The 27,820-nt window shown below is 39.4% G+C and overlaps 1 protein-coding gene across 9 annotated transcripts in view; it reads left to right on the plus strand.

Annotated features, from left to right (window-relative positions):
* The window catches only part of abi2a (abl-interactor 2a), a 62,774-nt gene that overhangs the window by 18,095 nt on the left and 16,859 nt on the right, over window positions 1–27,820 (plus strand). For 8 of the 9 annotated variants that reach the window (XM_067408578.1, XM_067408577.1, XM_067408583.1 and 5 more), the window contains exons 2-5: window positions 14,579–14,746; window positions 21,218–21,394; window positions 22,564–22,661; window positions 26,713–26,862. In XM_067408578.1, the coding sequence (XP_067264679.1) occupies window positions 14,579–14,746; window positions 21,218–21,394; window positions 22,564–22,661; window positions 26,713–26,862 (593 nt within the window). Of the gene's footprint in view, window positions 1–13,031; window positions 13,149–14,578; window positions 14,747–21,217; window positions 21,395–22,563; window positions 22,662–26,712; window positions 26,863–27,820 lie in introns of all 9 variants that reach the window. The other variant, XM_067408582.1, reaches the window with a different exon arrangement.

A 27,820-nucleotide genomic window follows, 5' to 3' on the forward strand; every position in this document is an offset into this window, starting at 1 on the left:
TTTTAAATTGTAATAATATTTCACAATATTACTGTTTTTTACTGTGTTTTTAATTAAATAAATGTAGCCTTGGTGAGCAGACGAAACGTCTTTTAAAAACATTAAAAATCTTAGTGGTTCCAAACTTTTAGACTGTACTGTGTGTGTATATAATATAATATAATATAATATAATATAATATAATATAATATAATATAATATAATATACACATACACATACACACACATACAAACTATTGAGTTTATGGTCATTGAATGGCTTTCCTGAGGTAAATGTTACATTTTGTGTGATTATATTTGTTTGCAAGTTTTATTGACTTCTTTCTGCGTTTAAAACTCCGATTAAGTGATTACAATAGAGATGGATTCATTTCAGTAAGTACTTTTTGATGTTCATTCATGTTTGTTTCACGCTGTAGTAGAGAGGAATAGGTTCACATGCCGCTTGAACCGAGGTGTTACAGCGATCTGCCACACAACGTTAAACAGCGTCACCACCACAAGTATTGCTTGAATCCCGTAGTGATATTGACTGAATTTAAAAGCTTAGACTTAGTTTTATATCAAAAGTAACCTGATCTGTCGGTGCGTTGTCTGTGTCCTCTTTGCTCCGCGATGCATCTTTCACTGTGTAAGAAAATGAACGTGTGGCATGAGAACAGTGAGTTTGAATGAGAGTTGGTGGCCCTGCATGACAGTATTCTGTAGTTATGCTAAACGTATTGTTTGTTATGTTTATGCTATGTTACTCTCCAACATTTCACGGGTTCGACTTAGTTTGCACTATGCTCTCCAAAGCGCTGAGTACTTTTATTGGATTGGATCCGGGAGGGCTGCATTACAGTATTGCGCTACAGCGCCCCACTGGTTGCACCACGTTATTGCAGGCCCTTCAAATAGGCCGTATGAGATCAAGAGACTATTCGACAACAAAAATATTTGTCGATAATGTCAACTAATCGTTTCAGCCCTCTTGGCCATTAAGTTAAACACTGATGATTGATGATTATTTACAAAGTTTTTGAAGCATTGATCATTGAAGCCAGTCACAGACATATCCGATGAGCTGTAAACGCAGTGGCCAATCAGAGTTGTTTAAGAATCTGCTCAACAGCGCTCAAAGTGTCACACTTTTAAAATTTCAGTACTGACTTGATACCGAAGTCTAGGGGTCGACCGATTATCGGCGTGGCCGATTATCGGCGCCGATATTAAGCATTTTTATTGTTATCGGCATCTGCCATTTTCAAAACCGATTTGCCGATAAAACCATTTTATTTTGAAATGCGCGATCTGGCACTGATCCAGCCACCTCAGTCAGAGCGCACCGCTCTGTGGCCTAGACTAAGCCCCGTCCATCGTCCGTCTGATTTGTTGGGAGTCACGAGCCTGGCCAATCAATACGGCTGGCGCGGCTGGAAAATGTTCCGCTCTCACACCGAAAGCACAGGAGCTGCTTCAGTGATCATCATCACACATCAATAAGTTAACTCTCGAAGGTAAGAATGCAGTAAACGTTCCTGAAGTTGCAATAAATCACTACACTGAAGTTGCAAAACACCTAAATATAATCGATTTATGATGACAAACCCCGTTCAGTTATTATACTGTGAATTCCCGGTCAATGTCCATCATTGCTGTGCTTTAACGGATCATCACATCAGTGCTGAGATAGTGAAACTAAAACCTACTTCTCTCACCATTCGGCCAACTTAACGTTATATTGTGAATAGATTATCAACACGAATTAATTCACTCATGTCTGCTGCGGTTTTTTTTTTTTTTTTTTTTTTTTTTTTGTGTTGTTCACATAGCTTCACTGAACAGCGTCCGTAGGGCTCTTATTCAAAAAAATTGCGCATATTTGGAGAAATATTGCTTTATAACATGAATGCAAAATAATTTATCATACAGAATTCAGAATTACCATTATGCAATTTTGAAGAGCTGAAAGGGCATCAGGCGCGAGCTCCCTATTCCTGATTTAGTTATCTCCGCGGACGCGCTCTCTCATTTGACTAATAACCCTATGCTAATAACGTAAATTGTCAATAATCTCACATTGCACGTTTCTGGATGACGCTGTCCTGTATACTACTAATTGTTACCCATTTTAATTTACTTTATAAAACTTCAGAGAGATTACATTTATTTTCCATTATTTGTTCATTTGTTGCTGTTTAAATTTGCTTTAAGTTTTACTTTGTTTATAGAATGCTGCTGATGGATGCTCCCAGCACTTTTTATGTTTGTTGTTATTATTAATATTAATGTTGTTATTATGAACAGTTCTCAGAATTAAAGATGTGTTAAAATAATTTAAAGAGAGTCTTTGTCAGAGGCCTTTTTATTCTTAATTTTGACACTAATTTTCATTTTTACACTAGACACGTATTGGTTCAAAATATCGGTTATCGGTCTCCTTGACCTGTAATAATCGGTATCGGCATCGGCCCTGAAAAATGCAAATCGGTCTATCCTTACCGAAGTCTGTACTTTTGACAACTCTACATGACGGTTTGTGACGAATACATGTACCGATACACCCCTAATATATAAATAAACTAAATAATTGTTTTTGTTAAAATGTCTATATTGTGCTTCCCTAGTTTTTTTTCATAAAGATATTTATTGAGAATGGTGTGTGTGTGTGTGTGTGTGCATGCGTGTGTGCACACAGTGCCATATATATCCTTTGGGCCAGTCTGTCTGCTCATGTGTAGCACAGGTCACTTTGTTCCAGGTTCATTATCTGTGCTTAATGATGGTTTCATTAAATCTTTGTTTCCCCGACAACAGATGCAGTAATAACACTCAGACGGACATTCGCACTTCAAACAATCCGGGGCATTGAAGCCATATGCCAGACCTGTACTTCTCTCCATATATTTATATCCCTGTGCTGTTCATGTCTCTGAATGCTCATGCTTGGTTTTACAGTCATTTAAAAAGGACACAGATCACCTATAAACTGTAGCCACTGAAGCCACACACTTGTTTTCCACATTTGGTTGCTGCTTCTCTCTCTCCGTGTGTGTCTTTGTCATCAGACCGGCTCTAGTCTTGTATGTGGCTGACGTACTGACAGGCAGCAGTTATAGTGACATGAGCCATAATTCTCTTGCAGTACACAGAGAAACTCGTACTGGGAGACATGCTGATATTTTCTTGGCCAGTTCTGCATTCATATGCTGGTGAAGATGAAAGAGAGATGAGTCTGTGTGTGTAGGAGGAGAGACGGTGTGGGCTGCTTTTGAGTCTCGGTTTAGTCTTCCACATCTGCGATACATCCTCGACTGCACGTTCACATGACAACGCATCAGTGTTGTGGGTGCTGCTTTCAAACTCTGGCAAACTCACAATTTATGTAGTCAAGCTATCCATTTGAAGCAGTAATCCTGAAACAGTTGTCTTTCTAATTATACAGTTACAAGATTTAATTCATTTAACATAGATATAATATTAGTATTCATTCATTAACCATTTCAGTCTTATCCAATTCTTGGTGATTCTATGGACCATCTCCCGCCATATGCGATAGACTGTCCATGAATTTTCTTGCTAATGATTTTTCCAGGGTAGGTTGCCTGGTCTTTCCCCAACCCTCTCCATTACATGGCTTGGGACTCACATGCTCATTCACACCTACGGACAATTTCCTAGTCTCCAGTTCACTTATACTGCATGTTTTTGGATTGTGGGGGAAACTGGAGCAACTAGAGGAAATCCATGCTGACACAGGGGGAATGTGTGTGAGAACTCCACACAGAAGGGTTCAGCTGAGACTTGAACTCGGGACATCCTTGCTGTGAGGCAACAGTTCTACCCACTGAGCCACTGTGCTGCTCTAAGATGAGTATTGATCTGGCACAAAAACGGTGATCTCAATTAGGATGACAGCTTCAAACTTGTGCAAAACTCACCACCATCATGCTAGGCTGGTTGTACAGGCATTGCTTTGTGATAGCTAAGGTATTCTGAGTGGTTTTAGCATGATGCTACACAGCTGCTGGGTGGTTGCTAAGGTGTTCTGGGTGGTTGCTAGATACTTAATGGCCCAAATCTAGAGCTTACCCCAAGTCTTAGTAGCAATGTATACACACTGCTTCTAGATATGATGATACAATGTATGTCTATAGGTTTTCTTTTTCCTGTTTTATTGTCCACCAGGTTTAAAAAAAAAAAAAAAAAAACTGCTTTCCAATCACCTAAAAACACGCTTGTTGATTTTTCTATTGATCCTGAAGACCTTAAGACCCCGATATACTCATAATGAAGTTCTTTTTCGTTTTTCGCTTTGGAGTAAGAAGTTCGAAATACCTGAGGTATACTGCTAGCAAACATCTGATGCTGCCCACACTGCTGAGAGCAGCGTTTAGAGGAATGTTAGTACAGTGGGGAAAATAACTATTTGATCCCCTTCTGATTTTGTTAGTTTGCCTACTTATAAAGAAATGAGGGGTCTATAATTTTTATGGTAAGTTTATTTTAATGGATAGAGACAGAACATCCAACAAAAAATCCAGAAAAAACAAATTATATAAAGGTTATAAATTGATTTGCATTTCAGTGAGTGAAATAAGTATTTGATCCCCAAACAAAACATGACTTCGTACTTGGTGGAGAAACCCTTGTTGGCAAGCACAGAGCTAAGATGTTTCTTGTCGTTGGTCACCAGGTTTGCACACATCTCAGGAGGTATTTTGGTCCACTCCTCTTTACAGATCCTCTCTAAATCCTTAAGGTTTCTTGGTTGTCGCTTGGCAACTCGAATTTCCAGCTCCCTCCACAGATTTTCTATAGGATTAAAGGGTTAGTTTATCCAAAAATGAAAATTCTGTCATTTATTACTCACCCTCATGCTGTTCCACACCCGTTACGCCGGGTTCACACCGCAAGCGGCAGCAGAGCGGAAGCAGCGCGTTAGCAGCGCGTGAGCGGGAACTGCAGCTGCAGAGACGCGCGTGTATTCACACTGGAAGCGTTTGTACAGCGTCACAGCAGCGGCTCGAAGCTGCATATAAAGTGAGCATTTCTTTACAAAGACAGCTATAAATTTGTTTTTATAATTGGTCATTGTTAAACTTGATAGTCTTGAAAGTTTGTTGACATGCAAGGTGTACAACACTCACATATAAACATAAAGCCTAAATAAAAATAAATAAATAAAAGCCTCCTGTCATCCATTGCTGCACACGAATGAGGTAAGCTTTGTGTTTTACATCATCTGACGCATGAACATGTTTACAAGACTGCAAACTCGGCGAAAAAGACAGCAAACTCGGGTTTGATTTGGGTATGCAAGAGCCTATATGGCTGCCTGTGTAATAACTAAAATAATGTTTATATATCATATTTTCTGGCTAGTTTAGTTTTCTATAATAAACCATACTTTAACCCAAACTGAATAATTAAAAACACGTTTAAATGAGTAAATCTTCTATAAATATTTTTTAATATTAATTTTCTCTCCTGAGATACTTCAATTCTTGTTAAAACACACTAGATATGCTTATTCTGTGCATTTTGAGCACTTTTTGTGTGAAATCACTTTTATTTTGTCCATCAAAGGTGTACTTTCACTTTAATTGAGCGTTAGCAGAGCAGCAAAAATAGACCCAGCGCCGAAACGATCGCGGCACTGCTGCTTCTGCTCTGCTCCTGCTCCGCGCTGCCGCGCAGCCTCTGCGTGCGGTGTGAACGCTCTCATCTGTTAACATGGACGCCGAAAAAATACGCGCTGCTTCTGCTCTGCTGCCGCTTGCAGTGTGAACCCGGCCTAAGACCTTTGTTCATCTTCGGAACACAAATTACGATATTTTAGTTGAAATCCAATGGCTCCGTGAGGCCTCCATATGGAGCAATGACACTTCCTCTCTCAAGATCCATAAAGGTACTAAAAACATATTTAAATCGGTTCATGTGAGTACAGTGGTTCAATATTAATGACCACGTGACGCAGCAGGCAAGCAGAGAGAGCTAAAGTGAGTTCTCTCATGGACAGAGCATGCAGTCTGAACCTGGAAGGCGCTACGCCAAGATTAAGTAAAAAAAAAATATATATAAAATATTTAACACAAACGCAGCGTCCGTTTTTTTCTCATGTCATCCTTTCGCTAGCATTACAATATAATATCGCGCTCTTATTCATGCAAATGCTTTTAAATAATTTAGGCGCGCCAAAAGAGAAAAAGGGGACGTGCTGTCTGTGAATGTCCTGTCACACACAGGACGCACAGAAAGACGCGCGCCAGACTGTCACGCAGCCTTGAATGAGTTGAAGTCTTAAACGAAAGTAAATAGTTGTGAGAAAGTGGGACGCGCATGAGATCCGCATCATGTGCGGCAGATCTTAAAGTGACAGCAACCAATGCTGTCTGTCATTGAAAAACAAATAAGAAAATCAGCATATTTAATTTTTTGCAAGTGCATTGCAAATGGTAAATGGCTATTCGCTGTTTATAAGGAAATGTCAGTGTCAGTTTTTTTTTTTTTTTTTTTTGCAATAGCACTTAGTATGTGTACAGTGTAATTGGTCTTCATTGTTAGACTTTGAGTGAAAAGCCTATGGATAGTTTATGGGGATGCATACACAAACAAACCAAAAAAAAAAAACTTGCAAACAAACAATAGACTTATATATTATAAAAGAACACACAAATTCACTTACAAATATTAATGAATCACACTCAATAATATCACCTCTCTCTCTCTCTCTCTCTCTCACACACACACACACACACACACAAAATCAAATTTGCAAACATGCAAACAATACACTTTTCACTCATACACATGCACACACATTAATTAATTTATTTTTTATTTTTAGATTTTTATTGTATTGACAGCTCAGCTGTATGTGGACACCTTTTGAGTAGAAATGCATTTTGCAATTTTTTTGTTGCAAATAAAACTCCCATAGTGCATAACTACTGTAGTTTTAACTTATTTTAATATAAATTCAGTCAAATCATCAAACATTTGTATGACTTGCCAGTGACTTGCTTGACCCAAGCTACGACTTGACTTGAATTGCTTGACATAAAGCAGTGACTTGAATTGACTTGATTCTCGCAAAAATTGACTTGGACTTGCTTGAGACTTGAAGGCTATGATGACTTGAGACTTACTTGCGACTTGCACATGTGTGACTTACTCCCACCTCTGCTTCTGGGTACACTGTTGAGCAATGACTTGTGGCCAACTACTATACATTTTTGAATGGCTGGTAGTGATGTATAAAAAGCAGTGTAAGCCCCATACATCATTCAATAAGACACACATCTTGCTGAAATGAAAAGGAATTTTTTTTTTCTTTATTGAAAAGAACCCTCTGAATGAACAGATTTGCTCAAATGAATTGTACTTGAGACATCCTCTGACAGTATGGTTATTGCTTCAGCTCATTTCATTGCTTTCAGTTGAGCTGAGCTACAGTCACGCTTCTGAAAAGTGTAGTCACGTCAGTAACGTCACCGGCAGTCTGACACCCTGTATGAAAAGCTCTTGCTGTTGAAAGAGGTCTCTGATGAGGTGAGAAGAGCTTTGAGCTCTGTGCATTAACATGAGGAACAAAAGTGCCATGAGTGTCTCTTGTTCTACCCACCTGTTCATTTTCAGGGTGTAATTATTTGAGTCATCACGGAAAAATCAGTGTCCTTCTGCTGTGGTCAGTGCTGTGAGCATACAGCTGAGCAGTCATTAATGAGGACACTACCATGTAATTACCCACAAGCCCTGCCTCCATTTGTGTGCGATTGAAACAGAGATGTATTTTGTTGTGGGCTGAGCAGTAAATGACTCCTGTTGTACCTGCTCTCTTTTCCAGTGTTGTTCAAATCAAAGCAGCTGAAACAATGAGCAGGCGTTCACATCATGACTACATCTGTTTGAGAAACGTCTAAATAATTGCTTCTTAAAGGGATAGTTCACCCAAAAATGAAAATTTGATGTTTATCTGCTTACCCCCAGGGCATCGAAGATGTAGGTGACTTTGTTTCTTCAGTAGAACACAAATGATGAAATTTAACTCCAACCGTTGCCGTCTGTCAGTCATATAATGGATTGAAACGGTAACACCATCTATGAGAATAAAAAAAAAATGTGCTACACGGAACCGACCCGGCCCGACTATTATTTTGAAAGTTGGACCCGAACCCGTGCAGAACCGAGAAATGCCATAAATGTACTACCCGGACCTGTCTAAGCTGGACCCGAACCCGACCGGACCCGTCTGGACCCGATCGGCACATAGGTCTATTCCACAGCAAATTGCTATTAATAAGTCAATAAACAAGTTGCGAAAATAAAACGTGTTGTTTTACCTAATATTAGTAGGCTATAGCTTGTACCTGACTGTGATGCACTTGCCAAGAAAGTTCATCCGTTATTCCTCTCTTGCCGATTGAAATGCTTAATCCACTCATTATTCAAGCTTTAAAAGTTCACTTGCTGTCACGATGACAAATGCGACTTTGCAGTTTTGCATAATTTTGTATATCGAGACTCGAGTCAATAATAAAACTCGCATAATAAAATAACTTTAACTGTTTGCCCTTTTGAACTATAATAACGATTGCTTGTTCAGTGACATGGCCGCTGACGTTAGCATTAGCCTACTTATTTGCGGTCATTTCTGTGCTTTCTGAGCCGAGTCTGACCAAAACTTTAGATATAACAAGACGGCATAATGTTATTATAAAAACAGGAGAAAGAAAGTGCGCTCGCATGAGACATGCGCGTTAGCTGGAGCAACCTAAAACATAAGCTTTAAGCGTCACAGAAAACATTTGTGTGATAGTTCTTATTTTGTTAATGATTTGAAATAGGCTATGTTATTTAAATGTTATTTAAATGCGAATGTGCAAGGCTACAAGCAGTTCTTGAGATTTGAAGTTTGTTTGCATTACTGTTGCACACGATTGGAATAGTAAAACTTGATGATCACCGTTTGCTTGCATTAACTCCGCCCGCTCTGCTTCTGATGGCTGTCACTTGTTTTTTCACATTATTTCCCGGCTCATACTTTGCAAGTTACAAAACACGTACAGCGCTGACTATCTCCCAACAAGGCCGGGTGATCTCCGAATCAAATCGGCTCAGGTATACACACAATGTTAATCAGACCCGGGAACCGAAGTAATAGATTAGGACCCGGCTGACCATTTAAAATATAGTCCCGAACCCGTACGGGTCCCGGGTCGGGTCTTGGGTCTTCTTTGTAGACCTCTAATCAGAGCTCACACACCGGATGCTCAAGGCAGTTGGACATAGTGGTGTATTAGAGGTAAAAAATTATATAAATTCTGTTCGGTTTCTCGCACAAACCGATCGTTTCGTGTCTTAGGACATCAGTGTGTCGTAACAAGCCGCAGGGTTTAATTTGGAAGATTGATTGAAGATTGAAGATTGAAGATTATTTGTCAAATTCGAATGACGTTTTAGTATTTTTTATTAATTTGTTGATAGAACGAACGTTAATCTAATTAATGATTTAATGCACTGAGCTCTGCAGTCACAACACTCTACAACAGCAGAATGTTACTTTTAATTATTTTAAACTTATTTCCTAGTCAATTTAGAACGATTTCTTAGATTTATATATCATTTGTCATTGCATTTTCCATAGATATGATCAGACGTGCAGTCTACCAATGATATTAGAGCGACAGCACTTGGAATGCCCACAAGCGACTTCCCAGTACAGAGACTAGCGACATGCTGCGAAAAAGTCACTGGCGGTGTGAACAGGGCTTCAAGATTGGTTCCATCTGGACTGCAAATTATTCAAGCTATTATAAGTATAAACAGTGCTTTTGTTTATCTGAAGTGTCATATACCATAGAAATAGTGTACAGTATTTATCTGTGTTTCTGCGGCTTGTTAATTATTGTGCGCAGGGACCAACAAACAGAATACACATGCTAAGGCTAACTGAATATCACAATGACCACCCAGTGTGGAAATGCTCAGACATGGTTTTATTTAGAACTTGTTCTGAGATGTTTTGATTTTCCTATTTGTGTTCTTAATGTATTTTCAGTGGGGGTTTTTTAATGAGTTTCCCAGCTCTCTACTGAAAAGTGTAGGTGTGCTGATATATTCAGTACTTGTTCTCAGTGTCTCTGTTACTTTGTTCACCTGAGCATCTCTACATGAGTGGTGCTGGTGCATCACAGCATTTGTGAGGGATGTGATTCTTCTCTAGACGCAGTTTCACGTAGGTTCAGCTCTGTGTAGGAGGGTCTCTCCTCCCCCGCTCCCTCTGCTCAGATGCAGCTGTGATGTCATCAGCGTGGGTCAGCGCACTGCGTCTGCATATTAGTGTCAGTGTGTCGCTGCGTGTCCTGGGGGAGGACGGGCCTTCCTGGCCTACATGCCTGCCCACTGCAATCCCACAGCTTTTTCAGGGTATACAGTGTTTCAGTGCCGTTAATGCATGCAGTGGTGCAAATCTTTGTGAAAATGTTAATCCATGCGAATGAATGATTTCTTTTTTGTGTCATGCGTTTGGCTGCTTGTTAACTGCTCTGCTTTAGTGCAGCACAAGGGATGGTTCACATAGAACGTGTTGTTGCTGTTAAAAAACTGAGACGCAGGTCAGTGGAATGAAAAAAGTGCAATGTCTAGAGATGTGGTTTTTAAAAGTTGAACTTCTTTTAACTTGAGCTCCACATTTTTAGAGTGCAGCGTCATGAGCGAGACACTGCAAAAGATGTGAGACTCGAGCGCAACGGTTAAAGACGTCCGTCTACCTTGTTTATATTGAAAAACAAATAAAATCAAACAAGATCAAATCAAGGTCCTTTCTTAATATTTTTTTCTGTAAAAAGACATAGTGCTGAAAGCCAAAATATTAAATGTCATAGATGTATATTTACTGAGTAATCCACTATTTTGTAGAGGGGGGTCAAAATGACAATTTTCACCTGAGATTTGGAGCCAAATTAGAGAGGGGTGTAAAAATGACTTTACAAAGATGGCAGCATTGTAATTTTATTTTTGCACAGAGATTAGTAGGTCTATTAGCAAAATCCATTGACTTCAGTGATCTTTGTTTCATTATATGCCAACAGTGACAGTTCAAAAATGGCAAAAAGCACTTGTTTTTTTTTTGCCTCGAGTTTGCATGCTTGTAACTCAAGAAGTATTAAAGATATCTAATATCCTTTTATATTCTGGTTCTTAACAAACTTTCCTTTTGGCATCTTCATTTTAAAGGCTCTCGATGGTTCAGTCTCAGAGATATGGACATGTTAATGTGGCTCCATGAGAAAATTGGTAAATTGTACACATTTTAGTGGTCAAAAACCAAATGTGGGTCACTTTGCATACAGCTGATACTTTTTTCTTTTAAAGAGGAATATCTAAAAATATATCTCATTTTTTACCATCATCTCCACTGCATAGAACATGCCTGTCTGAGGGCCATAAATATTGTTTTTCTAAAGTTGTCATGCCTGTAACTCTAAAAGTATTTAAGATATCCTTCTTGATTATCATTATTAATAAACTTTTCTTTTGGAATCTTCATTTTTTTTTTTTTAAGGCCCTGTGTAGTAGGCCTGCACGATAAATCGTTATAAAATCGCGATCTCGATTCACCCTGTTTACGATTTAATTTTTAAATGACTTTGATTTAAAAAAAATAAAATAAAAAATAAATAAAAATCAGCCTTTATTTTGAAAGGACCGCTCTCACAGGGCTTCACCCTCAGCCAACGACAAAGCGCCTTTTAGTCTCGTGTTTCACTCGTCGAGCGAGCGCGGTAGTTCGGAAATAAACAAAATGGATATTGATGAAAACCCAGGTCCTTGTGACGAGAATCAGCCAACCACTCAGTCTCAACTTGTTCCGAAAAAAGGCTCACATTTGGTGGTGTGGAAGTATTTTGGATTCAAGCAAGAAGACGAGGGTCAATCTGGTGTGATTTGCAAGGTATGCTTTGCCCGTGTTGCAGCACCGCAAGGTAACAAACACCACAAACCTTTACCAGCACCTCAAACGTCACCACAAAGTGCAATATGATGAAGCAGCTAGGGATGTCCAGATCCGATCACGTGATCGGAAATCGGGCCCGATCATGTGGTTTCAGACTCGATCGGAATCGGACATTACCTCCCGATCAGGACTCGGATATATTAGGGGTGCAACGGTTCTCGATAAAAAAATCAAACCATACGGTTCACTTACGGACGGCACTTGCACTGCGGTCCATCTCGAATGACGACGCATCTATTGGTTAATATGGTTTGTTTAAAATAGCAACGTGGAAAACAGACAGAGTTCAGATAATGTATGTTTCAGTCGATGGATGCGCAAAACGTTACAACAACGATAATCAGAAAGTGTGGACAAAACAGTCACTCTTTGTAAACTGTTGACTGCGAGTGCCGTCTGCTGTAATGTCCAGTCATTTACACCGTCATCACCCGGGTGTTGATACAGGTGAGACCTGAACAGCACACGTTGCTATCTGTGTTTAAACTAAACTCATTTAAGCCTTGCTGATTTAAACCTTCAAGAACAAGACGCGAAAGAGAACTCGCACGCGCTGTGAGAAGATTTATGTGCGCTCATCCGAAGCGCGCACATGCTTATTCCAGTCAGCGCGCAAATACTGAGTTCTCTTTCACGTCTTGCGCTTCAGCGGACAAATTCACACAAAAATCATTTCAAAATGCCCGTATTAGCGAGTATCCTAGCAAACATAGTCGGTTATGTCTTAAGTGAACGTATATTAGTCGAGAAAAGACAGCGCATGTGTAACAGTATATGAACTGGATCGTGCATGTCTTAAAGGGAAAACAACTATTCCTGCTGCCTGTTTTCAATGCTCACTGCTCTTGACTGAATAGTTTTTGTAACTTAAATAATGATTAATCTTTATTTATTTTATACAGTAAAGATAATATGCAGTGATATTTTATATTTGATTACTATTTGAAAACTGTTAGATACCTGAAAAATCTGAAAAGCACTGTTCCTGGATCTGTTTTTTCGCTCTTCTTTATTCTTTTTTATGTAGGCTATTAAGTATCGGATCGGGACTCGGTATCGGCAGATACTCAAAATCAAATGACTCGGACTCGGACTCAAGGGCAAAAAAACGTGATCGGGACATCCCTAGAAGCAGCCGTACAAGGCAAGAGATCCGAAAGTCGTCCAAAAATGTTGAATGACGTTTCAATTAGCCTATTTAGAGCCATGTTCAGGCCATATTCAGCGCAGTGCGTTAAACTTCTATTTTTGGTAACCTACTTGAATGGCCAGTTGAATGTTAATTGTACAAAAGGCAAGCAGTTAAAGAGTGTTTCTTCTTTATTCATTGAAGCCTCTATGTTTACAGGCTTGTGGTGATGTGCAATGTTCTATAGGTGCCAAAACAAATATTTTTGGTACTTCCAATTTGTTTTGTTTTGTCATGGTTCATGTGTGCAATAAACATTACATTTCATGCAAAAAAAAAAATCGTTGTAGAGAATCGTGATATCAATTCTAAGCTAAAAAATCGTGATTCATATTTTTCCCAGAATCGTGCAGGCCTACTGTGTAGTTTGGTTGATTTGATACGGAATGACCCATAGCGATGGTAGCTGGCATGGCATTAAATTACGGTTAATGTTGCTAATATACCTATCAATATATAACACCATTAGCAATGCTGATAACTTTTTATTAGTTAACCTAATTATTGTGTGCTTGTTTGGGGTTGTTTGGGTTCCACATTGGTCTCTTGTCATGTGTTCAGTTACAGTGGTTTGTATAATATAGAGCACAGTCAAAACTATGTGAGGTGACTGTTCCCTCCTGGTACCGTCCTGGGACAAAGACCGGAATTGTGTACAGAGACACACACGCGTACACTTTCTCATTTTCTCTCTGTCAGGCTTGGGATCAAAGCCCGGGTCATGTGACTGTGCAGCTTGATGTCACAGAGGAACTGCTTAGATCCTCACATTCCACACCAGGGGTGTCGCTAGACCCTTTTTTACTGGGGCACAAGTCCCAGTAACATACCACTGTACCCCAGTGAAATATTACTGATAAATCCTTGTCTGACTGTGGAGATTACTGTATACTGACCTGACAATAATTGTCAGCAGTGAAGCAGCTCTTAACTTTTTCTTTTTTCTTTTTCTTTTTTTTAAATCCATGATTTTGCTTAATTCTCCAAGGTCTCAATTTAACTCTGATTTGGTTTCACTGAACATTAATTGAGGTAAAGAACATTTTAGTTGCAATGGCAATTTTGCTTTAACAGGTTTTTGGACAACTGTTGTGAACGGCTCCTGCCATTTGTTCATTGTTTAAAAGAAAAGCTTCAGCAAAAGCTCAGTTCAAGTTAATCCACAGGAATGGAGGCATGCTACAAATATTTAGTGAAAGTCACAGATCCACTGAAGTAAGACGTTCCGGCTGTGAGAGATTGCATTTAATGGAACAATGTATATTCTTTTAACCAGCACAAATCACTCAGGGTACTCCAATGGCACAGTTTGACTCTAAGCATTCTTTTAATGGCTGAACAAATTTAATGACACACTGACTGTTACTCTTTTGTTCCTCCCTTAGTCTCCAGACAAGCACATCGCTCTAGAGGAAACCAAGAACTACACCACTCAGTCCCTGGCCAGCGTAGCCTACCTGATCAACACGCTCGCCAACAATGTGCTCCAAATGCTCGACATCCAGGCATCCCAGCTGCGCCGCATGGAATCCTCCATCAACCACATCTCTCAGGTAACCTAGCAACATGCCACACCCCTTCTTACAGTCTCACTCTCTGGGCTATATTTACTGAAGGATGACTGACAGCTCTAAGGCCCAATCCCAATTCTACCCCTTACCCCTTCCCCTTTGTTTCGCGCATTCACGTGAAGGGGTAGGGGTGTCCCAATTCTCATTTGGTTGGAGGGGAAGGGGTAGGGGGAAGGGCCAGGTAGCCCTTCAAACGAAGATTTTTCGGGATCACACTTCAGACGAAGGGGTATGATAAATTTCCAACATGGCCGACCAAGCGAGCAGAGAGACCCATAAATATAAGTATTTTCTTACGGTAAACAGTATTTTAGTAATAAATAATCACTTGTTTTATGTTGCCTTTAATCTTGTGTATACGGTTATGTTCTCCGAAAAAAAGATTTGTAAAAATCGCTATGAAAACAGTTCGCTAATGTTTTTTACTTTATGATAGTTCCACAACATATTTTTTTTATATTTTATTGAAACCCGCGTTGATTTGGCAACATAAATTCAAATCCGGTGGCAGCTAACTTATCTTTTTGCCGCATGCCTGATTAATGTATTGTTTTGTTGTGGTTACGTCCATAAATACGTGTACGTTACATGATATAAACAAAAAGTGCATTCAGTTTGCGTGCTTATTCATCAGTATTGTATGTTCTGTATCAACCAGGGACTCCTGAGGAAACACGCAGGCTCGTCTCCTTTGTCTTATGCAAAGAACTGAAGACAAATGCAAAAAAATAGCTGTTGCTCAAGCAACAGAGATCACTACAGCTATTGATGGCATCTTAAAAGGCCAATTCACACCGCACCAACAAACATTTTTTTAGCGCGACCCTTTTTATTAACGAGACCATAAGCATATACAACCATGTAGCTAAACAAGCCAAAACGAATTATTAAAAACGAAACTGAAGTTAACTCTCTGCTAGTGTTGCACGATATACCGATACTAGAAAGGTATCGCGATACCCTGCTTTTAGAAACGGTACGGTTCTTCATTTTATTAGTACCGGTACTTTAAGTGCCAGCTGTATTTCCTAATGTGCGACAGCAGGGAGCAGTGTGTGTGCAGCGCGCTGCTTCTGAGGCACATTGAGTGCGTGTTTATTCCTGTCAACTGCGCAACCGCAGATGCACAAAGCAAAATATGGCATTATTTTGCTTACATTGCCGACAGTCAGGGCAAGCCCACGGACACCACAAAGCCCGTCTGCAAAATACGTTACAAAATAACGCAAGCGAAGGGAGCATCCAACTTGCCAAACATCCCGATTTGTACAGAGAATTTAAAGAGCGACAGGTTAGTGAATGTGATACCAGCGTTATGTTTATGCTCTCAAAAATTAAATGAGTGTTATTTATATTACTCATGCAAGCAGACATCCGCAAAGAGGTGTATTATTGAGTCTAATAAGTGATATCTGGTTGCTAAAATAAAATTAATTTTAAAAAACAAATATGTGAAGGGACTATACAATTATATTAAACCAATTTATGCTTTAATAACATTGCTCTAATTATTTACAGTAATCAATATTCTCACTGTCAAAACACTTACATGCAGGGCTTGATGACAGCCACTCCCACTAGCCACTTTGGCGAGTTGAATATAATTTAAGTTTACAGCCAAATGGTCGTCGAAGATCGTCGTAGCACAAAATTACAATCCAATCACACAATTCGTTATTTACATGCAGTTAGTGAAGGAGGGATAGGCGGAATTGCGCTGAATGACACACAACAGAAGCGCTCTCTCGCGTGCGCTCTCTCTCTCTCTCTCTCTCTCTCTCTCTCTGTCTGTCGCGCGCGCGATCAGTTTTCCTCGCGTCTGAATAGTCAAATACACGTGCACACAGATGTCTAAATGTCCATCATGTGGAGTATCTCGCGTGAATACAGTCGGTTATGGCTTAAGTGGACGTAAACAGGTGGGTAATAACTGGATATTTGTCAGTTACGTCCATGCATTCAGCAGCCCAATTAAATAGGCCTGTCCATCATTAATGTTAATCAAACAACAAAAGCTGTTAAATATGTTAAATAAACCTAGTGTATCTGAAAAAAGATTATTTTTAATTTACTACTGTTTTTGTAATTTGCTTCTTTGTTCTTTTATATAGCATAACACAAATAACTTGTTCTCATACTAGCTCATGCTCATACATTGTCCACCTGTACATACCAGCTGATATAAAATGTAATCTTGATTTGGGTGGTCAGTCTGCATTTACAAGTTTGAAAGTGTTTTAAATCTTCTAAATCAAGTAAAATGACTCAAAGTAATTTAAGCATAAAAAAGTCAGCTTTAATCATATAAAATGTAATTTACCAACATCAAAATTGTGGCCAATAAAAATGCTGAGTGGCTAGTTACTTTGGGAAACCACTAGCCACAGTTCTGTCATATGTTATTTATTTACTTTTCCTACTGTTTTAGGTTTTTGCCATAGTATCGTTTAAGTATCGGTATCGTGATACTGAAGTTGGGTATCGTATCGAAGTCAAAATTTTGGTATCGTGACAACACTACTCTCTGCAACCTGCGTTGCTCTCATAGTGGTTAACGTTACCTCTCTCTTTCGGTGAAGTGGAGCAGCTGCTCTTGCTGAATGGCACAGATTGCACTATGGACTATTGTACCTTTTTGTATATTTTATTTTTTTTTAACAGTATTTTATTTTTTATAATGAACAAGCTGCGATGTCAGGTTTCCACTGCTTTGTTGTGTGTACGTGAGGCGCGGGCGCGATCAAACAGCTGTCTTTGCAGGGGACTTGCCTCATCGTCATGGCAACGGTTCGTGGCCAGGTGAGATTACGTCAGAGTTTGTTGCCGTCTGTTGGAAAACTGTTCACACCGCGCAGACATTCCACGACCCGACAAACGCCGATTAAACATGTTCAGTCGAGTGAAAACCGACTCCAACAGACGCCAACAGGGGTATCACACCGATCCAACAAACTCCAACAGACTAGTGTTGTCGGTGCGGTGTGAATTGGCCTTTAGAAGTGTGTGTGATAAACATCGGCGCATCTATGCTAGCGACGACTTATGATGACGTGTAATGGTCTAGTAGTGGTGTCCCATTTCTTAGGGGAATATTTTCAGCCCTACCCCTTGACACTCTGTTTCAAGGGGCAAGGGGAAGGGGTAGGCGTAGGGGGAAGGGGAAGGGGTATAAAATAGAATTGGGATTGGGCCTAAGAGACTGTTAGGAGGTGACGGGTAAATGACTGTGACCTAGTTACGTAAAAGGTAGTCTTAGCCTCAGGTGTCAAGCCTTTCCTGAACGTACACAAATTGGGAAACACTTTGGGAATTTCAAAGTCGTCATCTGATTGGCTGAATTCTACAGAAGTTCCTGGATACCTGTGTGTTGTTTTTTTTAATGGTCCACCTGGAAGCAAAGCCGTCGTGATGCCAAACCCTCTCGTGGAAAAAGCCATTGTGTTTACATCTGTGACAATGAGCGCTTATCAGGATCAGCTAAAAGCTGGATTTTCTAAAGTATGTGAAGTTTGCGGCACCATTGTTGCAGTAAACTTGCACAACATTCTTGAATGAATAATTTATTAGATGCGGCCTGTTATCGTAGGGACATCGACTTTACATTTTCACACCCCGAAATATGACGCGGAACAAAGCAAACTGTGATTGGTTGCTTGTCGTGTCGGTGAGGCGTCTTCTTGGGCCGTCCTTGGCCAACGAAAGCTGCGATGGAGTCCAGACCTTCTTCCGTCAGTCTGAAGGTCTGGCTACGCGGGACTAGGTAATAAAATACTCTCTTATAAAAGGTTCTGACACTAAAAAAAATGTAGAAAACTGTGGTAAATCCTCCTCATGTTGTGCAAATCACACCTGCTAACCATAGTAAAATCACTGTAACGTGGCTTATTGCTTTAATCAAACATTGTTTTCATGAATGGCCAAACATTTAATGTTTAGTTAATAATGATCATCTTGCTTTTGTTTGCAATTGTTCAAATCTTTGGTTTGCTGATCAGACTGCACCCACGTCCAGTCAGTCAGTTAATCTCACTGATTCTGTAATTAAACATCACCCCACAGAGTCACAGTCTGTATGGAGCTGCAGTGTAACTGCAGGGCTCTAGTGTGACTGCTGTAGTGTTTTGTGCCGACCAAAGATACGAGAGAATGTTACTCACACAGACTCATTAATGTGTTCAAGCCCCTGCCTCCTTCTCTATTTCTCTCTCTCCCTTCTATCAACCCCTCCTCTCTCTCTCTTTCTCTGTCACTTCGCTACCCTTTGTGGGAAATTTCTCCCTGTGGCATCACATCTGTACCGTTACAGTATACACAGTTCTGAGTTTGAACCTAATTTATTCATCAAAGGATCCTGAAATATTGTATAGCGTTTACACAAACATTAAGCAGCACAAAGGTTTTCAACATTGATAATAATAATAAGTGTTTCTTGAGCAGCTGAAAATTCAGCTTTGCCATCACTGGAATAAATTACATTTTATATATAAATATATTCAAATAGAAAACTGTTATTTAAAATGATTTTTATTGTAATTTTTAATGAAATAAATGCAGGCTTGGAGAGCATGAGAGACTTCTTTTAAAAAACATTAAAAAGTCTGACCCCAAACCTTTGAACGTTAGTGTGTTTATTCTGTCATGATTTAAATAAATAGGTAAATGTCGGCTGTCGGGCAGTTTCTTTATCGACCGACTAAGTTTTCTCAATGTGTTCCGCACCATCGGCTGAAGTTGGTCGGCTTTTTTTTCGTCCGATTCGAAATGTTTAATCGGCATCAGAGCTTGTCGGTCCATCGGGCCACTTGATCATTCTGATTGGCTGTTCAGCTACTGCTACCTGCTGGTTCGGAAAGGCATTTCATCTCACGCAGGCACAGAACTGACGTGCTACTTGGCCGTCGGCTGTTTAGCGTCGGTTTGGTGTGTCAGGGCAACTTTGGACACAGACGCTGCTGACGTGAGCAAACCCCGCAGTCTGCTTTCGTCGCCACTAGTTCGTCGGCGTTGGTTTGGTGTGTTCTGGCCTTTACACTCACATAGTTTAATATGACCAGTAAATTCATTGTGAATATAATCATAATTTGATGTCACCCAGACCTATGACATCTGCCATCTTGTTGACCAACAAGTTCTTTTCCCATGCAACACTGCTTAACTGCCAATACTTTGCATTGTTGATGAACATAACTAGTCACCACAATACTAACTTTATCACATATCATGACCTTGGACCACAAAACCAGTCATAAGAAATTGAAATTGAGATTTATACATCATCTGAAAGCTGAATAAATAAGCTTCCCATTGATGTATGGATGTAGGATAGGACAATATTTGGCTGAGATACAACTATTTGAAAATCTGGAATCTGAGGGTGCAAAAAAATCAAAATATTGAGAAAATTGCTTTTAAAGTTGTCCAAATGAAGTCCTTAGCAATGCATATGCAAATTTTGTTATGTATATTTATAGTAGGAAATTTACAAAATATCTTCATGGAATCTGATATTTACTTAATTTCCTAATGATTTTTGGCATAAAAAATCAAATCAATAATTTGGACCCATACATTGTATTGTTGGCTATTGCTACAAATATACCCGTGCGACTTATGGCTGGTTTTGTGGTCCAGAGTCACAATAGTGTTTCGGGAAACGGTGAATCGTTGAACTTGTTGATAACAATGTAACTTGTGTCCATAATTTGCTAACGATGCTTTTAAAAATGCATCCCAGGTCAACAGCAGCTGCCTAAGAGGACATTTCTCCATTTCTCATGGATGATTTCTCTCTTCCACTTTTCATGCTTTCTTTCTTTGTCTCCATTTCTCTGATGTGTCTTCTCTCCACTGCCCTCATCTGTGGACTCAGCTGCTGCTCTGGACTCAAGCCCTATTTACCATATCACTGTCACTTAATGCTGAAATCATTTAGCCGTGTTTGAGATGCCAGCAGCAGAGGCTTATCCCCCTCTGTGTTTCATCTTATTTTTTTATTTAACAGCTGTCAACAGCATGGCCTCTAAAGCGATTAAACACAGCGGCACAACATCTAATGCAGCTCTTCTCATGAAGTGCTTTTGACACGATCCTCTCCCAAATTGCCGTGTGAAATGAAACGGAACTCCACCGACAGGGATTTCAGGCCTCTCACAACCGCACGCTTTAATACTTCGCCTTACAATACTGTGTGTTTTGTGATTGCTTCCACAAATATGAAGTTTAAAGAGCACGTAATTTTTCCTCAAGTTGCTTCTTGCTCCAATGCAGTAATTTAATTCTTGCCACTGTAGCTTTAAGACTTCTGTACATGTGAATGACCTCTATTATCATTGGCATGGGAATACATATATGGTTATAGTTGTGAATCACATCACAAACTTATTTCTGAATGACCCAATTTAGTTTTAGTACATCTCAAACTTTTTTCTGTTTTCTTCTGCTATTCCAATTCAGACGGTGGACATCCATAAAGAAAAAGTGGCGAGGCGAGAGATCGGCATCCTCACCACCAATAAGAACACCTCCCGCACGCATAAGATCATTGCTCCAGCCAATCCCGAGAGGCCGGTGCGGTACATTCGCAAACCTATCGATTACAGCGCACTGGACGATATTGGCCACGGTGTGAAGGTAGGACACAAGCTCACCAGCCACTGGAGGAAGGGTTTTTCCAACTAACATGTTTGTTTTGAACTAACAAATGCCAAAATCTGACGTGGGTTTTCTTTGTGTCTGAGATGTGTCACTAACCTCTCTGTGCTTCCTCTCACCTCTGTTCTCTGCTTCGCTCTTGGTTTTAAGTGGTTGCTTAAGTTCAAGGTAAGGGCTTTTACAGCTGTCCTATGATCAGGTGACATGAATGGAGAAGGAATAAGGTTTGATTCCTTAGTTCATACTCAGTTATGACCTAAATGAGGACTGAGAATTCTGTATTTGATTTGTTTTAGGTATTAAGCCTCGTCATGAAATACAAAAATACTAGTCAATGCTGATTTGGAGATTTGGACCCACTTTATATTAAGTGGCCCAAACTACTATGTACTTACATTTAAATTAATCATTTGATACAATGCACTTATTGTGTACATACATGTTTTTACATTGTTGTTATATTTTAAAAACACCTGCATGTAATTACATCTGTAATTAATTTCTGTAATTGCATTTATAATTACACTGTTGACCCATCCCTTAACCCTTAAACCTACCCATACCACCAAAGCTTTCCCTAACCTTACCCGTATCCACCTCAATAGCAGCAAATGTGATTGCAATTCAATATGAACCCAATAAGTACATTGTACTTATTTTTTGATGTAAGTACATAGTAGTTAAGGCCACTTAATATAAAGTGGGACCGGAGATTTTGTAATCCTTTATATATATATATATACATTAATGAGAAGATGAAAAGGAGTAATCAATATCTGAGTTCGATTTATCAAATTTTTTTGCAAGTTAGAATTGGAAATTGAACAACCATATGGCAATCATCCCTGTTTCTTCTTTCATCCTTACCATATCACCTTTACATTTTATAATTGTTGCATGTGGCTCAGAAGTTTGTGTGTGTGTGTGTTTGTTTGGGCTTTTCTGTTTTCTCTGAAAAATAAATGAAATAAAACTCTCTCTCTCTCTCTCCCACTGCCTTTCTCTCTGTAGCTTTGTTTTTTGTTTTTTTTACGGCTGTACTAGGCCATTGCCAACTTTGTTGCCATTTTTTTCTCCTCTACTGTGAAACGGAGATGTTATTGTTCACAGCTAAAGGCTGTTTATGATGTTTATTGATTTTGTCGTAGGTCAACACCCAGAACATGAAGATGGGCAGCCTTCTTCGCACCACACCTCCCACACAGAAACCTCCCAGCCCACCGATGCCAGGCAAAGGCACCATAGGGTATGTATACAGACCTTGTAGCTCAAGGGGTCACGACTGAAAGAATCGGCCACTGAGATTGTGGTGGTGAATCACTCATTTGAAGAATTTATTATCATTTATACTCAAATCTCCGAGGTCCTTTTAATCTGAACAGATCATTTAATCATTGAGTATTTTATAATGATTTTTCTAGAGCAACATCAAGTGAGGCTTTCATTTCCTAGTAAAAGCCTGTTTTTCAGTGTAGGTCACACTCAGCATGATGTGACGTGTTGTGTGGGTCATGTCTTTTGTTTTGTCCTCAGGGAGAATTCAGCCTCAGCCCCACAGATGACATTATCCTTCACATCCCTTGTTCTATTTTATGCCGGTGAAGAGCCTGATTTACATATGGGGTCAGAAAAGAGGCGTGTTAAATGTGCTTTGGCATCTAAGATTGAGAAAGCGTGAAACTGTGATTATGAAACAGATTAGATGGGCTCAATCTTTAAAGTGTGTTCATTAAGCCAGAGCTTGATATTTATGAGCACTGAGGGCAGAGGGTGTGTCCTGCCCTGTTTTTGGAACACTAGCTGTGCAGATTGGCACTCCTTTTGGTTTCCTGTGTAGCCCCGTGATGGCTGGTCATTGCAGGCCAGATTGTGTGCTGCTTAATAGACAGGTCAGCAATATAACGCTACTAAAGCTCATTCCCTCATTAAATGCCTTGAGATATATGTAAAAATGACTTTACATTTTATGTAGTAATGGGAAACTGTAAATCTGTACATATTTGTTAAAACTTTTGGGTGAATCTCACAAAAACTGTCAAGAAATGTCAGTAAAAAAAATATGGCATTTTGTGTTAATTTTAAGACCATTAAGATTTTTTTGCATTGTGACATTTTTCATGAAAATTAAGCACATTTCTGAGTGGATTATTGTATTATGGGGGGGGGGGGGAGTTTTGTACTTCCTGTAATTTATGCTGATTAAATGAGTGTTTAGCTTATTGTTGTACAGTTTAAAAAAAAAAAAAAAAAAAATCTATTACAGTTGTGGAAATATCATTGTTAATTTTGATTACACTATACACCTGCACACAACAGTAATGAGAATCTGGGAAAAAAAACAAAAAAAAAAACTTATGAAAATGTCACTATGCAAATATGTGTGTGTATATATATATATATATATATGTGTGTATATATGTGTATGTATGTGCTGGTATCATCAAAAAGTTGATTTATTTCACTAATTCCATTCAAAAAGTGAAACTTGTATATTATATTCATTCATTACACACAGACTGGTATATTTCAAATGTTTATTTCTTTTAATTTTGATGATTATAACTGACAACTAAGGAAAATCCCAAATTCAGTATCTCAGAAAATTAGAATATTGTGAAAAGGTTAAATATTGAAGACACCTGGTGCCACACTCTAATCAGCTAATTTACTCAAAACACCTGCAAAGGCCTTTAAATGGTCTCTCAGTCTAGTTCTGTAGGCTACACAATCATGGGGAAGACTGCTGACTTGCCCTCCTTGTGCAATGTGTCAATGGTCGTCTTTTGGACAAGACACAAAAGGTCATTGCAAAAGAGACTGGCTGTTCACAGAGCTCTGTGTCCAAGCACATTAATAGAGAGGCGAAGGAAAGGAAAAGATGTGGTAGAAAAAAAAGTGTACAAGCAATAGGGATAACCACACCCTGAGGAGAGGATTGTGAAACAAAACCCATTCAAAAATGTGGGGGAGATTCACAAAGAGTGGAGTGCAGCTGGAGTCAGTGCTTCAAGAACCACTACGCACAGATGTATGCAAGACGTGGGTTTCAGCTGTCGCATTCCTTGTGTCAAGCCACTCTTGAACAACAGACAGCATCAGAAGCGTCTAAAGACAAAAAGGGCTGGACTGCTGCTGAGTGGTCCAAAGTTATGTTCTCTGATGAAAGTAAATTTTGCATTTCCTTTGGAAATCAGGGTCCCAGAGTCTGGAAGAAGAGAGGAGAGGCACACAATCCACGTTGCTTGAGGTCCAGTGTAAAGTTTCCACAGTCAGTGATGGTTTGGGGTGCCATGTCATCTGCTGGTGTTGGTCCACTGTGTTTTCTGAGGTCCAAGGTCAACGCAGCCGTATACCAGGAAGTTTTAGAGCACTTCATGTTTCCTGCTGCTGACCAACTTTATGGAGATGCAGATTTCCATTTCCAACAGGACTTGGCACCTGCACACAGTGCCAAAGCTACCAGTACCTGGTTTAAGGACCATGGTATCCCTGTTCTTAATTGGCCAGCAAACTCGCCTGACCTTAACCCCATAGAAAATCTATGGGATATTGTGAAGAGGAAGATGCGATATGCCAGACCCAACAATGCAGAAGAGCTGAAGGCCACTATCAGAGCAACCTGGGCTCTCATAACACCTGAGCAGTGCCACAGACTGATCGACTCCATGCCACGCCGCATTGCTGCAGTAATTCAGGCAAAAGAAGCCCCAACTAAGTATTGAGTGCTGTACATGCTCATACTTTTCATGTTCATACTTTTCAGTTGGCCAAGATTTCTAAAAATCATTTCTTTGTATTGGTCTTAAGTAATAATCTAATTTTCTGAGATACTGAATTTGGGATTTTCCTTAGTTGTCAGTTATAATCCTCAAAATTAAAAGAAATAAACATTTGAAATATATCAGTCTGTGTGTAATGAATGAATATAATATACAAGTTTCACTTTTTGAATGAAATTAGTGAAATAAATCAACTTTTTGATGATATTCTAATTATATGACCAGCACATGTATATTACAGTCAAACCAAAAAATTATTCAGACATTTTCTATATATTTTTACTAGTGGGTGCATAACACTATAGTTCATTTATGTAAGTGAGGATAGCAAAATAAAGTAAACTGTGACACATTATACCCAAAAATTCTTCATATAGTGGACTACCAGCGAAACTGATAAAAATTTGGAACCAAAAAATAATCAGACACTTCGACCTGACCATGTTTTGCTTAAGTGTTATTTGGCAAAATTAAGATTATTTTTTTCTGACACAGTTTAACTCTGAGATCATATTTTATTACCATTTTTTTAAACTATAATGAATAAACTGTATTAATGAATGAAATGCTCATATGTATCATGCTCTGTCTCTGTTTCTTTCTTAATTAAGCAATTAAAAAAATTAAATGAGCATATATCAAAGGAATACGTGCCATACCCGAGAAGCACAGCTTTGTGGCAAAATAAAAGTTTTATTTTAATTTTTTTAAAAGCCTCCATGTCAATTCCCCATTTTGCGCCAACATGTTTCTACAGTAACCCTAAACAGACAAACTGCTCTACAGAGCATGTTAAGTCACTGTGTTCCTTGGGGTTTAAGAGGCAGCTTGCATCGTCACTACTTTGAATATGCATGTAGTAGTAGTAGTAGTCGTCGTCTGGTTTATTAGAAGCGGAGACCGTTTGTTAGAAATAAGAAGAAACCTCATTTCTTGACTGGCTACTCTCTTCTGTCTGATGACGACATCTTTGTCTTTGTGTCAGCCACCGTAGCTCCTCTTTGCTTTGAAATGAAGGTGTGAACATGGTTCTGAGCTGTTGGTTGCAATTTGCAACCTCGCTGCTAGATGCCGCTAAAATGTACACACTGCACCTTCAAGTGGTAATAAATTGTTTAATAAATGATGTATGTTAATGGTTTGTTCAGGTTGCCTCAAACAACCATGACTGTTTTCCTCTCTTTTGAGACCAAAGAAGGAATGGGGCTGATTTTACATTTTATTTGAATTTGCACTTTCCTGACCTCAAATCCGACATGCTTTGAGTTATTTGTGTTGTTGCACTACCTGGGAATTCCTCTATGAATCTCACCCTCTAAAAAAAAAAAAACTAAATCTTGCTGTTTGATGAATATTAACTTTTGCTTTGTAAAACTCATTCTCAAATTATATATTCAGGACAAACAGCCATTAAGTAGATGTATATTATAATATGGCAGCAGATATTTAAGTTTTCTAGGCTAATAATTGTCTGATCAAGTTTCCTCAAGGTTGATAAACTGCTGTCCCTCCTGACAGGAGACACTCCCCCTACAGAACACTTGAGCCAGTGCGGCCTCCTGTGGTACCTAACGACTATGTCCCAAGCCCCACACGCAATATGGCGCCCATCCTGCAGCAAAGTCCCGTACGCACGGCATCTGTTAATCAAAGGAACCGCACTTACAGGTACCATTACCCATAACCTCTTCTCTCTGTCGAAGCAGATCTCATGCCTCTCTCGCACTGCTCTCCATGTGCATGCATGTCTCGGCATTTACTGACCTAGGGACTTTTGTTGTGCATCTGTAGTGATATATACATGTATTTATTAGCTAAGATTGATTAGTTGGTTTTGCTGCAAAGCTCTTTCACACAGACATCGCTTCTCTCCAGCACTTCTAAAACAAGCATCGCTGATTGTCTGCACAATTGCATAATCTGAAACCTTGGCAACCAGTTGCGAGTGACGTTAGCAGTGCTCACATAAACGCATCATCAGTCATGGAGGATAAAGACGCCTGCAGATGCTTTCAAATGACTGCAGTGCCTCTCTTTCTTGAGATGTCTCCCAGCTTAAACTTTCCTTTCTTCGTTTTTTATTTTTCCTGAGGATTTTTCATATCCAGTCCAGTGCATTGCAGAACAAGTGCAAAATATTTCCCTCTTGGTTTTTCCTTTTGAAGCTCCAACCTTTTCTTCTGTGTCTGAAATTATGTAACTGCTCTCACTTGTTCTCTTTTGATCTCTGTGCCATCTGCAGGGATGCCTGTAAAGTCTTCATTTATGCATTTGGCTGACATTTTAGCCGAAGTGTTTTTTTTTTATAGTGCGTTTTTCCTGGGAGTCAAACCCCTGACCTTGTTGTTGTTAGCAGCCTGTTATGTACTTGTTGAGCTACAGGAACTCCCTTTAATACACTCCTAAGCATTTTTCAGGTTTTTATCTTGAGCAGTGAATGTATACGGAAGTCCTCCCACATGCTCTGGATGATTGCCTCTTGTCACTCAGTGTAGCATGGGAAAAAGAGCATTTGGTGCTGTTTTTCCCAACCCTCTCCCATCTGTCTGATAGTTGGAAATGTTGTTGAAGATCTTGACAATGACAAATGACAATGGTTGTGCCCTCCTAAAGTTCAGAGGGACTG

This window comes from Chanodichthys erythropterus, chromosome 14, assembly GCF_024489055.1.
Source record: "Chanodichthys erythropterus isolate Z2021 chromosome 14, ASM2448905v1, whole genome shotgun sequence".
NCBI lineage: Eukaryota > Metazoa > Chordata > Actinopteri > Cypriniformes > Xenocyprididae > Chanodichthys > Chanodichthys erythropterus.